This window comes from Tinamus guttatus, unplaced genomic scaffold (genome assembly GCF_059628265.1).
Source record: "Tinamus guttatus ecotype Peru unplaced genomic scaffold, ASM5962826v1 Tinamus_guttatus_pri_ptg000297l, whole genome shotgun sequence".
NCBI lineage: Eukaryota > Metazoa > Chordata > Aves > Tinamiformes > Tinamidae > Tinamus > Tinamus guttatus.
In genome coordinates this window covers 89,559-104,153 of record NW_028288831.1, presented here as the reverse complement: position 1 = coordinate 104,153, position 14,595 = coordinate 89,559, and the positions used below count along the sequence as shown (strand labels likewise).

General features: G+C 64.3%; 1 protein-coding gene across 1 annotated transcript; it reads right to left on the bottom strand.

The window, feature by feature from the left end:
- Positions 1-1,788: 1,788 nt before the first annotated feature.
- CERCAM (cerebral endothelial cell adhesion molecule) lies at positions 1,789-7,498 on the bottom strand. The gene is made up of 12 exons (XM_088527953.1): positions 7,387-7,498; positions 5,734-5,844; positions 4,978-5,095; positions 4,687-4,821; positions 4,301-4,505; positions 4,093-4,212; positions 3,800-3,876; positions 3,500-3,606; positions 3,223-3,355; positions 3,022-3,149; positions 2,748-2,951; positions 1,789-2,028 (listed from the first exon to the last, which is right to left on the bottom strand). The coding sequence occupies exons 1-12, from the start codon at positions 7,416-7,418 to the stop codon at positions 1,791-1,793; spliced, it is 1,608 nt and encodes a 535-aa protein (XP_088384079.1). The 5' UTR covers positions 7,419-7,498; the 3' UTR covers positions 1,789-1,790.
- Between the last annotated feature and the right edge of the window lie 7,097 nt (positions 7,499-14,595).

Below are 14,595 nucleotides of genomic sequence, written 5' to 3'. Positions count from 1 at the left end.
GGCAGTGCAAATCACCCCAGCGCATCCCGCTCTTGTCCCCAGCCCTGGGAGCATGAGGGAGGCAGAGATATGGAGCCATGGGAACTCCTTCCTCCTTCTCCCTCCCGCTTTCCTCCTTCCTTTCGCTCTCAATGGGTTTTGCTCCCAAGGGGACCATCACACACTGAGGGACCACCAGGCCCTCACCAGGGAACGGCACATGGGACAACACTGCTCAGCGCAGCCAATCCCCAGGCACAACCGCTTGGAAAAAAGTCTGGTTTAATCCTCCCTGGGTTTCAGCCCCAGGGTGACACTGGCAAGGGATGAACCCGGATGGTGGCAAGGGACAAAGCTCACCACCTAATGAGCATCCCTCCTTTCTCCAGCACCTGCAGATCCACATGCAACGTCCAAGGAGTAACAAAACAGTAACACACAGCCCGCACCCAGGCTCGACCAGCAGCCAGTTCTCGGGAAAACAACCCCAAAATCCAGACGGGCAGGAGATGGTGGAGTTTCTTGTTGCTCCGGACTCTCCTGCTCTCCCAGGAAAATATGTCCCCAGGAGGGATGGAGCTTTGTGGTCCACAGGTCCCTTTGTCAAGCATGGGAAGAGCTCTGGGGTTTTGCCCTTGGGACAAATCCTGTTTTGAGGCCGGCCATGTGCAAGTTTGAAGGACCATGGTAGTCCAGCCAGGATGACTGTGTCTCTCAACCACAAACAGGCAGAACCAGCCACGGGGCAGCGGCCCCCGACGCTCCCACCTTGGTCATAGCACCATATTCCTAGGAAGAAAGGGAAAGCCCCGTGATAGTGGTCAAAGCCAGGCTGGTTGCAGGGGGACAAGGGACCCCTGCCACCCCCACCAGCCTTGCCTTCAAGTACAGAGCCACTGCAGCACTCGGTGCCAGCAACCCACTGCAGGCAAGCGCCTGCTGAGTCCAAAACACTGGAAGCTCTTCCCACCTTCCCACTCTTTGGCTCTTCCGCCAGCCGGGCAGCCAGGGTCACTTCACACGGCCGAGTGTGAAGAAAAACAAACTCCCTGGATGCCGCAGCATCCACCGCCCCAGCTCTGCCTCCGCGCGGGCCTTGGCGGCCCCGACCCTGGGAAGGAACCACCAGGGCAGGCGTGAACGGGGCTCTGCCGGCTTGTTAACCCCCAGCTTGTCCCCGTCCTCCACCGTGTCCGCGCCTGGAGCGGAGGCCAAGGGGGGATCGTGTCCCAGGCTCCCCGGTCTGGCTGCTCCCGGCGTTGCTACCGGTGCTGCCAGCACGAGCAACCCCAGACCGTGTCGAGGAAAGTCTGACCCGGTGTTAACCATGGCAGCGCTGCCTTTGGCCGCAGAAAATGCTGATGTCGGGATGCTCCTCACCCTGCAAAATCTCTCCTGGGAAACAGGGCCCCAGATGCAGGGCAGGGGCACCCATTTCAATATGTGTGGGAGAGACAACAAGGACAAGGACCTTCGGGGTGAAACATGTCCCTACAAGAGGCCCCAGCACTCTTCAGACTAAGGTGACTTCTGCAGAAGGTGAAGGAATTTTAACCCTTCCTTGCTTGATGGATGTGCTGGGAAAGGCACGGAGATGGGAAGAGCAGGAACATGGTCTCCTGTCCCCTCTAGCCCCACTCAGAATGAAAAAACCCGGAGGCTGAGATGCCTCCAAACACGGCGCACACAGGGAGGTGCTTTCTGGCTTCTCAACTCCCGCCCGTCTCCTCCCCAGCTCCTCAGGAGCCAGCAGTGAGGACAAAGGGATCAGACACGTGTCCCACGGCCGCTCCCGGCAGCCTCGCTCACCATCAGAGCTCGTCACGGGCGGCCGAGCGGAGCGAGTGGCCCACGCCGCCCCGCGGGTCCTTCAGGGTCTTCTGCGAGCCGTTCCAGCCAGTTTTCTTGGAGTCATCGTCCCAGATGGTGGAAGTCTCCGTGTCGCTCAGCCAGTTGGTGTCCCCGGCGTAGTGGGTGGGATACACCAGGAGGGGGTGAGCCGAATACACCAGCAGGTCCCGCGGGGCAAAGTGCCGCTTGTAGTCCTCACTGCGGAAGGCAGAGCACGCCCAGGAGAGCAAACCCCAACGCAGAGCGCGGCTCCGTGGGGAGAAAAAGGGCTCAGAAAGGAGCACTGACCCCCTGGGGCTGGGCAAGCCACCCCCTGGGGCAGGCGATGGCGGGGAAGACGCTCACCACCACGACGGAGACGGGGTCCCGGGTAAGGCCGCGTGCCCGGCGGCGCGGCCTCCTCCCTGCCTCTGAGCGAACGTCTCAAACGGCGGCCAACGCGTCGCGCTGGGGCCGGCCGCCCTCGAAGGCGCTGCTGCCCCGGCCGGGCCTGGCCAGGCGCAGCCAGGGGCCGAGCTCCCCGCTCGTTACCCTCTCCGTGCCCGGCGGGACGCGGCTGGCTGGGGAGCAGCACCCTGCTCCATACGGGGACGAAGATGCCAACCGCGGGGCAGAGACGCCCCCTTGGCAGGGGACACACCAGACTCGGGGGGTCCTGGGGCGCTGCTCCCCCTGAGCCGTGGGGCTGAGATCCCCGGCTCCATCTGCATCGTTGTTCCCCCTCCCGTCCCGCGCCGGCACAGGGCCATTTTCCAGCGGCCGGCAGCCAAGTGCATCCAGGGGGGAATGAGCTCATGCACGCAGATGTTTTCCTTCGGCATGAGTAACACCGGGAAGGACGGGGCAGGGGGAGCGGGCAGCGCTGGAGAAGAAACACGCGTCCCTCGGCCGCCGCGGGCCCTGCTCGCGCTCCTTACTTGGGGTGCTTGTCGTACATGATGGGCAGGAACTCGTCCACCGGCAGCATCTTGGACAGGGGCTCGGCAGCCAGCAGCTTGCGGGCGCCTCGCTGGGAGATGGCGTAGGCCAGCGTCCAGTAGGAGTAACTGGCCACCACCAGGTTCTGCACGCCCTCCACGGGCACCTCGTCCTCGGCATTCACCTGCTTGCGGCCCAGGTAGCTGCGGGGGGCAGCGCCGTGAGGGCCGGTAATGGGTCCCCCTATGGCCCCCAATGCTGCCCCACACCTACATGAGGTCCCAGTCCCGCTGTGCCTGCTCCAGCTCCTCCATGAGCTGCCGCAGCCGCTCCGGGAAGGACACCTCGAAGCGCACGTCGTCCTCGAAGACCACGGCGCGCTGCAGCCCCCCGGCCGCGATCTGTGGGGAGGGCAGGGGCGCGTGGGCCTCGGCGGCCCGTTCCAGCCCCGCCGCTCCCGTGGAGCCCCCGTACCTCCTTCCAGACGTGGTAATGGCTGAGGAAGCAGCCCACCTCGCCCTTGGTGAGCGTGCGCCCGGAGAAGGGGTCGTAGTAGCCCGGCAGGAGGTCGATGCCCAGCACCTTGATGGCGCTGCTGTTGAGGGTGCTGCGAGGAGAGGGGCCGTGTCGGCGACACCACCCGTGCGCCCCGTAACTGCCTCCTGGGATGGCACCAGAGCCAGGGCTCGAGCCCTCGGCCAGCAGTGCCCCCCGGCACAAGGACGTGGTGTCCCCACCCCAGCGTGGTCACCTGCCGTCCACGGCATCCACCACCCGCGGGGCGATCTCCAGCTCCTGCAGGGAGGCCAGCATCCGCTGGCGCCGGTCCGGCCTCCGCACCAGGTTGATGAGGAAAATCTAGGGAGGGAGCGGAGAGTCCTGCCAAGGGGGAGCAAGGCAGCCCGGGGTGGACAAGGGGTGCCGGGGACAACCATGCTGCCATGCTCGGTGGGGAGATGCTCAGCAGCAGGACACCTGGCCGAGGAGCAGGAGGAGGGATGGATGCAGACGCAGATGCTGGGGGGGACGTGGGGGTCCCTCGGGCACTGACCTCGTCGAAGCCCATCTTGGTGAGCGGCTTGGGTGGGAGGGAAATGTGGCTGGAGCGCTGCATCGGGGGGCCGTCCACTGCAGGGAGACGGGACATGGAGCTGGAGGGAGCCGCAGCCACGGCCTCCACACAGCCAGGAAGACCCACGCCAGCCAGGAGCGCCCCTGAGCCGGCAGAGCCAGGGACCCCACGCGGCGTGGGCAGACAGCAGGGCTGCTGCGGTGCCATGGGGACAAACCCCAGCTCGGGGCAAGGGGACATCCCCAGGAATTCCCTCCCCCACTGGCGCTCACCCATGGCTTCCAGCGTGAGATGCACAAAGTTGACACGCTCGTCCTCCAGCGTCTGGTGGGCCTTCACGGGGACGTTGATGTAGCCGAAGCGCTGCTGGTTGCACACGTGGACCTCCACGCCTGTCGGACAGGGTGCGTGAGCAGCTGGGGCCACCAGCCCCACTGCCCAGCCAGTGCCACTGCCCTCCCCGGGACACCGGCCCCTCACCAGCAGCCTGGCACGAGTAGGCGAAGACGATGATATCATCAAAGGACCACGTGTAGTTGGGGTGGGGAGGGTAGAAGGCCAGCTGGGACGTTTCCTCCTTCCGCAGGTCGATCAGGAACGTGGCGTAAACCATGGGGACAGCGAAGCAGCCTACGCGCTGCCGGTTCTTCGTGGGGAAGTAGTCGGCTGTGCGGCGGTAGTAGCCCTACGAGACACACCAGCGTGGTGCCTTGACCATCCCATGGGCTGCTTCCGCACGCGGCAGCAAGAGGAGCTGCAGAGATGTCGTTCCCGAGGACATGGAGCAGCACGGGGCCGGGACAAACACCAGCAGGGCTCTCTGGGCCAGCAGCAGCCCCGCACAGAGCCCGGCACCCATGTCGTACCTGGGGCGTTATCCCACACCAGAAGTTGGAGTAGTAGGTCTGGGAGTCCAGCATGGGGGCGACCACCGACTTGTTCTGTGCCATGAGGAACTTGAGGGTCTGGTTGTTGGTCAGGATGCTGTCCGTGTCCACAAACTGGGGGCAGGACACACATGCTGGAGCTCCAGATATGCCACCCCCAGCCACAGCTCCCACCTCCTACACGATGCATTTGCCCTGGAGCTGGGAGGGCCCAGATGGCTCTGGATGGGGGGTGTCTGGGTCTGCTCGCCCCATTCCCGGTTTCCTCACCAGGATGTAATCAGCCCGCTGCTCCCGGGCAAAGGTCAGAGCCTCCTGCTTGAGCCGCATGAGGTTTTCGTAGCGTTGGTCGCTCCAGTGCTTGGGCCCGAGCTCGTCAGGGTAGGAGCTGCGCCGGGCAAAGCAGGGGTTAACGGCGGTCGCTGGGAACGGCTGAACTCGGCGCGTCCCGCGTGCCGGCTGGCTGAGTCAGCCCGGCCCGGCGCAGCATCTGCTCCGCTGCAGGCTGCTCCTGGCAGCGGCCGCGCTCGGGAGAGGAGGGATTGGGTGGGTGCCCTGTCCCGGCCCCCTGCCCGTCCCCACGGGCGGTGTGGGCTCCTGGGCAGGGAGATGGGGGGAGACACGAGCCCAGGGCGCTTTTATGCTGGGTTGGCTTCCCGGCAAATGCATTCCAGGCGGAGGGGCCGGTGGAAACAAGCCCTCGCTGTCTGTGCGTAGGGCTGGGGCCTCCTGCCCCGGCACGCGATCCGTACGGTGCCGGCGGCTCCGGGGAGCACCGTGCCGGCGGGACAGACCGCGCCATGCCAAGGGCAAAGCGATTTCCAATGCCAGCGAACCCGTGCCTGGAGCCCGGCCTAACGTAGGCCAGAACTACCCCGAGCTACAGGAGGACAACGGAGCATCTTCTACGAAAGCTTTGTGGGGCCAAGCGCCCCAACGTAAGGAAACGGCATGGGGAGAGGCTGGAGGTGCTGTGGTCTGGCAGCCTCTGGGTGCAGGGAGCAGGATGGGGTCCGGCAGCCTCACCTGGGCTCCTCCTCCGCCCGCCAGTGCACCGAGTGATAGTCCTTGCCCACGGCCGCCAGCCACTCGTGCAGCATCCCCGTGGTGTTGTCCGAGTTGTGGTCCGTCACGCACCTGGGAAGGGGCAGGGGCGTCAGCTCAACCCCGGCACCCTGGCCCCAGCCGGCTCCCCTCCATCCGAGGGGATTCAAAGGCCCCTGTACCCAAGTCCCTCTTCCCAGCACTACAACCGCTCCCACAGCCCAGACGCTGACACCAGCGAACGACGGAAAATTAACGTGTAATTTGAAGTAATCACAACGGCGCTTGCAAGGGACGGCACACACAGGGGAAATTGCTTCCAAATTGCTGCCTTGCCGGCCGCAGTCCCGGACAGGGCCGGCCGGCTGGGGCCACCGGCGCGCAGCTCTCCTGGGCCCGTCCTTGTCACAGGCTGCAATTAGCTCCCGCTGAGCTTTGCCCGGCACTCTCCCGGTGTCCCCTCACCCCCTTGCACCAACCGGCTCCAGTCCTGCTTGCCCAGGAGCTGCTCAGCAGGAGGCTCCAACCGCGCCGAGCCCGGAGCGAAGCCCACGTTGTGCTGGGGGCCACCCCCGCGTCCCCAGCGAGGGGACCCCAGCGGTACCAGCTCTGCAGCAGACTGGGCTCCGGGGTCCCCTGTGGCCGGAGCCGCAGGGGGGAACCCCAAGGGCAGCGGCAGAGCCGGGGCCGCCGTCTCGCGCATCCCGCTCCGGCGCAGGGCTCGGCAGCACCAGGGAGCCGCGCGCGGAGGGCAGGGAGATCAGATGCTCTTGAAAAAGCGCCGGCCACGGCGGAGGCTGCGGGGGGCCCCAGCCACCCCTCCTTCATCCTTCACCCCTTCCCGCCGGGACCCCCCTCCCCAGGCAGCCCCCGTCTCGCGCCCCCACACGCGGCGGGAGGAAGTTTCCGATGAGCTCAGGCGAGGGGGGATGGCGGCTGCAAGGACGGGCTGAGCGCAGGGGTAGGGGGACCTGCCCCCCTGCCCGCCCCCAGCCTGGGAAAGGGTTTGGGGGGGGCTCTTGGGGGGACAGGGCCAAGCCCTGGGGGCACCTTGCAGTGCCCCCCGCGCTCTCGTCCCCTCGCTGGCCCCACGGCTCCGGAAGGGGAAGGGCAGGGGGGCTTCCTGCCTCCGTGGCCGGGGGGCAGCGCCCCAGCACCGCCTCTGCCATGGGGCAGACCCCCGGCTCCCCTCTCCCCACAGCCCCCACCCCTGTGCTGGGCTATCCTGAGTCTGGCATGTGACAGCCCCTGGCGCCACCTCCCCACAGGGCCCCTGCTCCCCACAGGGTCCCCGTCACCCACAGGGGTCCCTACTTCCCCCCAGGGTCCCTGTTCCCCCTCCCAACCCCCCAGGTCCCCATTGCCCAAAGGATTCCCTATGGTCCCTGCTACCCCCACGGTCTCCCTTGCCCGCCATGGTCCCTTTGGGACGCCCGTGCCTACAGGCTCCCCATTACCCCAGAGCCCCCTTCCCCTGAGAGTGTCCCCAGGGTCCCCAGTGCCGCCCCAGCCCTCCGACAGTCCCTGTTACCTCCAAGCCTCCCCATTCCCCCGCCATCCCCGGGGCTCCTCTGAGGCTGCCCATGGCCCTAGGGGTCCCCGTGTCCCCCGGGGGTCCCCGTGCCCGGCCCCTACCAGAGCGCGGTGCTGGCGGCGGGGAAGTCCATGCGCTCCAGGGCGCCCAGGCAGTGGGGCAGCGAGTGCTGCGCGTTGCGGGCCAGCAGCGCCAGCACCAGCCGCGGCGGTGGCGGGGCCCAGGCGTCCGGGCGGGCCGAGCCGGGGGTCGGGGCCGAGCCCGGCAGCAGCAGCAGCAGCAGCAGCAGCAGCAGCAGCAGCAGCAGCAGCGGGGCGCGGAGCGGCCCCGCGGCGCCCATGGCGGAGCGCGGAGCTCGGCGGCAGGCGGGGAAGGGGCGGGCTGAGACCCAGCGCACTCAGCGCACCCCCCGCCCCCGGCCCCGGCCCGGCCCCGCTCCCCTCCCTCCATCCCGGCCCGCCGGGACCTCCGCGGAGGGGGCCCTGCGCCCCCCGGCTTGTACCGAAGGAAATAGCAATGCCGATAATGAAATAAAAGTAAACTAAGTAAAGCAAAATAAAATAGAACAAGATCAAAGTATAATAAAAATAATACTAAAATAAAAATAATATTAACATAAAATAAAAGCTATGAAGTGTCCCAAATACTCTGGAACTTGTGTTCCCCCCTGGTCGGGGTGGCCGGTGCCTCCGCTCGCCCATGGGCCCCCAAGCATCCGAGTAGCTCGGTGGTATCGCAGCAGCTGGGGGGCCCGGTCGGGCTGTGGGGCCCATTGGTGCCGTGGGGCTCGCGCCCCCCGAGGCGGAGGGCTCGTGGGAGGCGGCCCTGGCCAGCCCCGTGTCCCAGCCAGCCCACAGGCTCCGAGAGAGCCGGCCAAAAACGCTGCTTAACCACCAGAGCTGTAAACAGCGTCGGCCGCTGCAGGAGCAAGCGCGGGATGGGAAAGGGATGAATCCCAGTGAGAAGTGCGTGTGTGCACCCCCACGCCAGCTCGGTGCCCTTGCTCGGATGCTGATGGAGGCCCGAAGAAAATCCAAACCTTCGCCCAGATCCCGTCGGCTCCAGCTCCCCACGCCTCATCTTTGCTCCACTCCGGGTGATCTCTGAAAAGGGACGAATTGTTCAGGATGGATTTGGGGAAGGGGGATATTGCCCACAGCCCCCAGCAGAAACAGGACCTCAGAGTGGAAATGGAAAGAAAATGCTGCTGGATGGGTCCAGGACGCTGCAGTCCACTCTCCCACTCAGCCTGAGGCAGCCAGCAGCTCCATCCTGGGAAGAGAAAACCCAGTGTGCTGGGAGCACCTGGGTTAATTATGCTCCTGGGGGTTAATTATGCCTGAGGAGGAGCATCCACAAAGCAGGAAACATCTCCCTATGGCCATCAGCATCCACAGACTGAAGATGCTGTGAGAAGCGGTGGGATTCGCAGTGGGGGCCCGGGGACCCCTTGGCTCCGGAGGGGCCCCTCACCCAGGGGTGCTGCCAGGTGGGCCCTGGTGTCCGGGAGGAGGGCAGGGAGCCCTGCCCGGGCTGCACAGGGTCCGTCCCCACAGGCCTGGCCACCCGCCTGGCCGTGCGCGGGCGGCTGCTGCCACCTCCTGGCCCCAGCGCCACCGCACGGAGCCCAGCGGCACCAATAAATAAAGGGATTTTCTAGGGCTGGTGTCCCCAGCTGCAGCCTGGACAATCCAGCAGGTCCCCCCACCAAGTGAAATAAGGGCAGCATTACTGCCCCTTGCCCTGGGGAAACTGAGGCACGGGCAGCCGAGACGACCATCATGCAGCCACCACAAAGGAGCTTGCAGAGCCCAAGCCTGACCCAGCCCAGCTGAAGTCACAGTTATTCCCAGCAGAGAATAATTACAATTTCCCCCTTTTTACTGATGAAGATGAGGAGGGTAGGATGAAGTGGGCGGCACATGCACACGCGCTGCACGCTGGCACACACGCTGTAAGCACCCCCAGCTCGCACACATCACATGCACATGCAGGCCGGGAGCCTTTGGCTCAGAGCATCTCACACACCTGAAAATAAATCACCTGGGGCTGTCACCACTGAGCTGAGCTGGAATGACATTGTGCAAGCAAGTCTGGACCGTGCAGCTAAGCGCTGAGTGCAGGCTGTCCCCAGGCCTGCCGCCGTGCCCGCGCCGCTGTCCTGGGGCCGGCCGCTCGCTGGGCTCCATCTGCAGGGACATGGGATCTCGGTGGCACCTGCAAGAGCAGCAGTGACGTGAGAGCCGCCGGCCGCGGCAGAGCCGAGCAGCCCCCGAGCGCAGCAGAAGCCCCTTCCCACCCCAGCGCCTGGCCTGGACACCCTTAAAGTCCTGATCTTATTCAGCTAAGCAGTAAAAATCTCTTTTTTTACACCTGTAGATGTTTATTTTTTTCATTAATCTCTCATCGTGCAGCAGCCCCCCACACACACGCATTGGCGATGTCTGCCCGGGATGCTGCAGGCTCCACGCAGCGCGGTCCAGCTCCGGCTCCGGCTCCGGCTCCGGGACCGGCAGGTGGTGCCCGCGGCCCGGCCTCGGCGCCAGCGCAGGATTGGGCCCAAGCAGCTCCCAGCGGGAGCTGGTCCAGGCCAGGCATCCCCCTGCATCCCGCTGCAAAGAGCAGATGGCAGCGATTTCCCCACACGGAGGGAAACCCCCTCCTGCCCCTCAGTGACACCGGCACTGGCTGCACTGGCTGAACTTCCAGTCAGCGCAATTTTTTTTTTTAGAGGCATAAAGTTGATTTTGGATCCAGAGCTGGGATTTCCGCGCCATTTCCGGCCCTCTTTCTCCACCTGTTCCTTGAAATTTTCTTTCTTTTTTTTTTTTTTTTTTTCATCAAAACCTTTGGGAAGCCCCAAACATTGCCTGTTTTTCTCATTTTAAAAGGCTTAGAAGTAGTTGCAGAAAGCAAAGAATAATATATAGAAAAAGAAACACAAAGTATGTGTATGCGTGTGCTGCGGCGGGGACATACAACCCCTCCAACCTTCCAACACTGTCTATTGAACTGATTTCACCTGCTGAAACTGCACCTTGCAGCCCCGCTGAGACCCGCCAAGCTCGTTGCACCTCTTGGGCAGCCGTCGGGACACACTGCCTGCCCCACGGTGGCACTGGTGCCGGTACCTGCCGTGGGTTTTGCCCCCTCCAGGTATTTGGCAGCTGGGGCTGCCCCCCAGGCTCTGCTAAAGCCATCACTGGAGCAGGCAGGTTGTTCCCTTGGGGCCATTCCCAACACGATGGTGATGCTCTCCACTCGGGATACATTCGACACACGGTTTTCACCCCTCTCTGGCCCCAAACAGCTGTTTGGCCCTAAAATTGTCCTTTGTTTTCCTCCTGGTCTTAGACCCGGTCTGCAGGTGCCACTGGTCCTGGGAATGAGGACAGAGCCCTCGGGGCGCAGGGAGGCGCATCCCACAGCAAGGGGAAACTGCAGAACGGGGCGGCGATTCCGGGCAGCCCCTGGGGGACACCCAGCCTGTCCCGCGTCCCCTCGCACCCACCCAGCACCCAGCCCGTCCCCGGGACGCGGCGGGTCCCGCGCGCCCGGGCAGCTGCGGCCGCAAACAAAGCGGGCGCCGGCACAATGTCCCTCTGTGCGTTCCCAGATGCTGACCGCTGCGGTGGACAGCGGCCCGGCCGCAGGCATTGAGGGGCCGTGCCAGGCCCCTGCTGGCAGGGGACAATGTTGGCAGTGATGGAGAGTAGGTATTTCAAAAGGTTTTGTTTGGCGGCTGACCCGCCGGGCCGGCGTGACCCCGCCGCCCCCCCACCCACCCGGCCTCCTCCGTCCCAATAGAAACCGGCCACATTCCTGACCTCGGGGGGGAAAAGTTTAAAAACTCCTAGCGAGGAGACAATAACGGTGTCATGGCATTGATTTAGGAGCCATCACAAAGGCGAGACAAAGGCGCTCGGCGCTGGGAAAGGGCCTTCGGCTCCCGGCTCAGGAGCGGGGCTCCGTTATTGTGCGCCCAGAGCTCTCCTTACGGGCAGGGCGAGTGGCGAGAGGTCCCACTGGGTTCCACCGGGTCCTACTGGCTCCTACCAGGTCCTATAAGGTCTCACCAGCTCCCACCAGGTCCCACTGGGTCCCAACAGGTCCTACCAGCTCTTATTAGATCCCAACTGGATCCTACCATCTGGCTGCACCAGATCCTGATGGACCCCACCAAGTCCTAAGGGCTCCTACGAAGTCCCACGAGGTCCCACTGGGCCCCATCATAGCCTACAGGCTCCTATCAGGTCCTACTACATCCCACCAGGTTTTACTAGGTCCCATCAAGGTGCTAATGTGTCCTAATAGGTCCCATTGGGTTGTGCTGAGTCCTATTGGATCCTAATAGGTCTTATCAGGTCCCACCAGGTCCCACCTGATTGCGCAGGCTCCCAGGAGGTCCTACCAGGTCCTATCATGTCCCACCACATCCCACCAGGTCTCACTGTGTCCCACCCCATCCCGCCGGGTCCCAGCAGCTGCTGTCCCAGCCCTGCCACCCACCCCTAACCCTCCCTGCCACAGGGACATGAGTCCCCCAGGCACTAGGGCCAGTGTCTTCAAGGGGAGTTATCATCCCCAAGGGGGGACCATGAGGGTCAGAGCGGGTCATGGCTGTGACCTGAGTCCTGCCAGACGAAGCCGAGGGCTCCCGGCTGCATCCCAGACCTGATGGGGAGCTCGGAGCCACCCCAGGCTGGGGGCTTTGGCCAGGCCGGGCACCCGCACGTCACCCCGGTGCTCCCCACACCTCGGTGCCCACATCTGCTCACCCATGGGACCACCCTAGAGAACAACCCAGAGCTGGGCACATGGCTGGGACACACGGGTTGGTGGCCACCAGAGCTGCCACCACCCGCGCTGCCTTCCGGGGGGGACTTGCAGCCCCGCTGTCCCCAGCTGTCCCCAGGGCGGCCGAGGGCCGGGCCATGAGTCCCGCTCTGTGCCCGGCTCAAAGGCGCTTTGTGCGCCCAGGCCCCGTGGGCGCCCGGCACCGCCGGCACCGGCACCCGGCACCTCCGGCACCTGCTCCCCGCTCCCGCATCCCCCGCGGCCCTCGCCGCTCCGCCGGGAGAGCCCGGGAAGGGCAGGCCAGCGGCTCCGACTTACGGTGTCGGCCGCCCGCGAGGCTTGCAGCTTCCCGGCACCGCCGCGCTCCGTCACCGCTCCGCGACGGTGGCTTTGATTTTATTTTTTTAGCAGGAGAAATATTTTTCTCCCGGCGCGGGACGGCACTTCCGATGCTGGAAACAAGTTCATTGGCTTTTTTTATTTGCGCTCACTCTCCCGCTCCCTCCTTGCCCTAATTTCGCTTTTTTCCTGGCAGCCTCCGGGAGGCAGGAGCTGGCGAGCGGAGGCCGCGGTGCTGGAAGCGGCACCGCGTGCCGGAGCAGCCGGCACAGCGCCGATGTCCCCCCGCTCCCGGCACCGGGGTGACCCCCGTGCCGCGCACAGACGGGAGCACGAGGCCGTGGTGGGCGATGCAGGAAACCCGCTGACATCGTGTTGGGTTTTTCCTTTTTCTCTCTCCCCTTTTTTTTTTTTTTCCAGGATGAAATTGAATTTGCAGGCGACTTCCGCCGCCCGCACGCAGCCAACGCCTCCGGACAGCGCGCGGGCACGCGGCTTTGCAAGCAACGCGAGGGGCCGGGCCTATCCCACCCCCCTTTTAGGGGGTGCAGAGACCCCGGGGCGTTTTATTGCAGCCCGCGGGCGTTATCCGGCACAGGCACCCGGTCCGGAGGAAACCCGAGGGCTGTGGGGCTGCAGCTCCCCGACCTCCATTGCTCCTTTTGACTCGTCCCTCTTAATTTTGTTTAGAAACTTGTCAGGCCGCTGCATAAAGGAGGGGGCAAGATCAAGCCGAGCTTTTCATCAGTGTGGGAAAAAGTATCGCGCTAATCCATATTTATTGGTGTAAGGAGCCAGGGGGGGATGAGCGGTACCCTAATGGTCAGGAGCAAGGGACAGAAGGGACAGTTTAAGGCTGCCCTTTGCACAGAGGTCACATGTCACCAAAAATCTTTTGGTTGTCTCAGGATTGGTTACATTCTGTTCTCTCTTTTTTTTTTTTTTTTCCTTTTTTTTTTTTCCGATCGACGTTGCCAAGCAACTGGCTAAGACCGGCCAAGATATTTTCTTTATTACAAGTGGAGCAGAAAGCAGCAAGGAGGGGAAAGATAAAAAAAAAAAAAAGAAAAGAAAAAAAAGGGGAAAAAAAAAAGAAGGGAGAGAGGAGAAGTTTAGACAATTAACATTTATAGGATCACATAACTTCATTAACTCAGCTGAGATTTGGAGGAGAGGAAAAACAAAACGCGGCCGGGGTGGCAGCGGGCGAGTTAAAGCAAGTGCAAAGGGTGGCAGGTCTAGTGGCCACAGCAATGCCGGGGTGGCCAGGGCGGCCAGGGCCCCCCCACGGGACGTCTCCGATGTCCCCAAGGCGCAAGGTCCAGGAGACCCCATGGAACCTGCTCGGGGGCCCCGAGGTGTCGCTAGTGCTTTATTTCCATTTTTTTTTTTTTCCCTCCCCTAAGTCCTGGTTCCTTTTGGTTTTCTCGCGCTCTGGGGCTGTTATTAATAAGGCCGTGAGGAGCCGCAAGGCGGCGGGAGGAGGGCGGCCGCGCGCGGCTCGTCCCCGTGCCGGCCAGCCCGGCCTCTGCGCGCGCACCGAGCGGCGGCTCCTCCGCGTCGGCTTCGCCGGGGGCTCCGTGCGCGGATGTGGCCCCGCGCTGTCACCTCCCGGGGCTCCGGTGGGTGCCCAGCTTGCAAAGAGCCCCCGGGGTGGCCAGGAGGGAGTTCAGTGGAGAAGCATCCCTGCCTCCAGGCCGGCCCCAACTCGGGAATTCCAGCCCCCAGCCCTGGGGCCCTGCTTGCTGCTCCAGCCTGGGGGGACCGGCAGAGCGAAGGGTTTGCCAGGTGCCCGAGGTGGCCTCATCCTGTGGCCAGCGTGGCCTGTGGATGGGGACGCCGTGGCTGTCGCTCCGAGGATGCTCCGAGCATCCTTGGGGCTGCAGTGCTGCTCTCCTGGGATGAACCGTTCCCGCTCCCCACGTGGCCTGTGCGAGGAGACGGGACCAAGGGAGGAAGGGCAGGGATGCCCTAGCGCCCCCCAGCAGGACCCCCTGCTCCCCTTGGTGACACTGGGAGCACCGAGGGCCGGTGCCGGGCGCTGCTGGGTGAAGGAAGGGGCAGCCCCGGCCTTTCCCCTCAGCTGCCGGGACCCTGGGCTCCCCCGCAGGCCGGGGCCGGGGTCTGGGCTCCAGAGAGGCAGCAACGGCCCCGCTCCCTCCTGGCCCAGGGTC

What these genes read in the sequence shown, in the direction of transcription:
- CERCAM (XM_088527953.1), bottom strand. Translation starts at nt 7,418, where the DNA reads ATGGACTTCCCCGCCGCCAGCACCGCGCTCTG. An exon ending in GCCGCCAGCACCGCGCTCTG is followed by an intron (nt 5,845 to 7,386) that starts GTAGGGGCCGGG and finishes GCCCCTTCCCAG; the next exon opens with GTGCGTGACGGACCACAACT. An exon ending in CAGCGGGACTGGGACCTCAT is followed by an intron (nt 2,952 to 3,021) that starts GTAGGTGTGGGG and finishes TGCCCCCCGCAG; the next exon opens with CTACCTGGGCCGCAAGCAGG.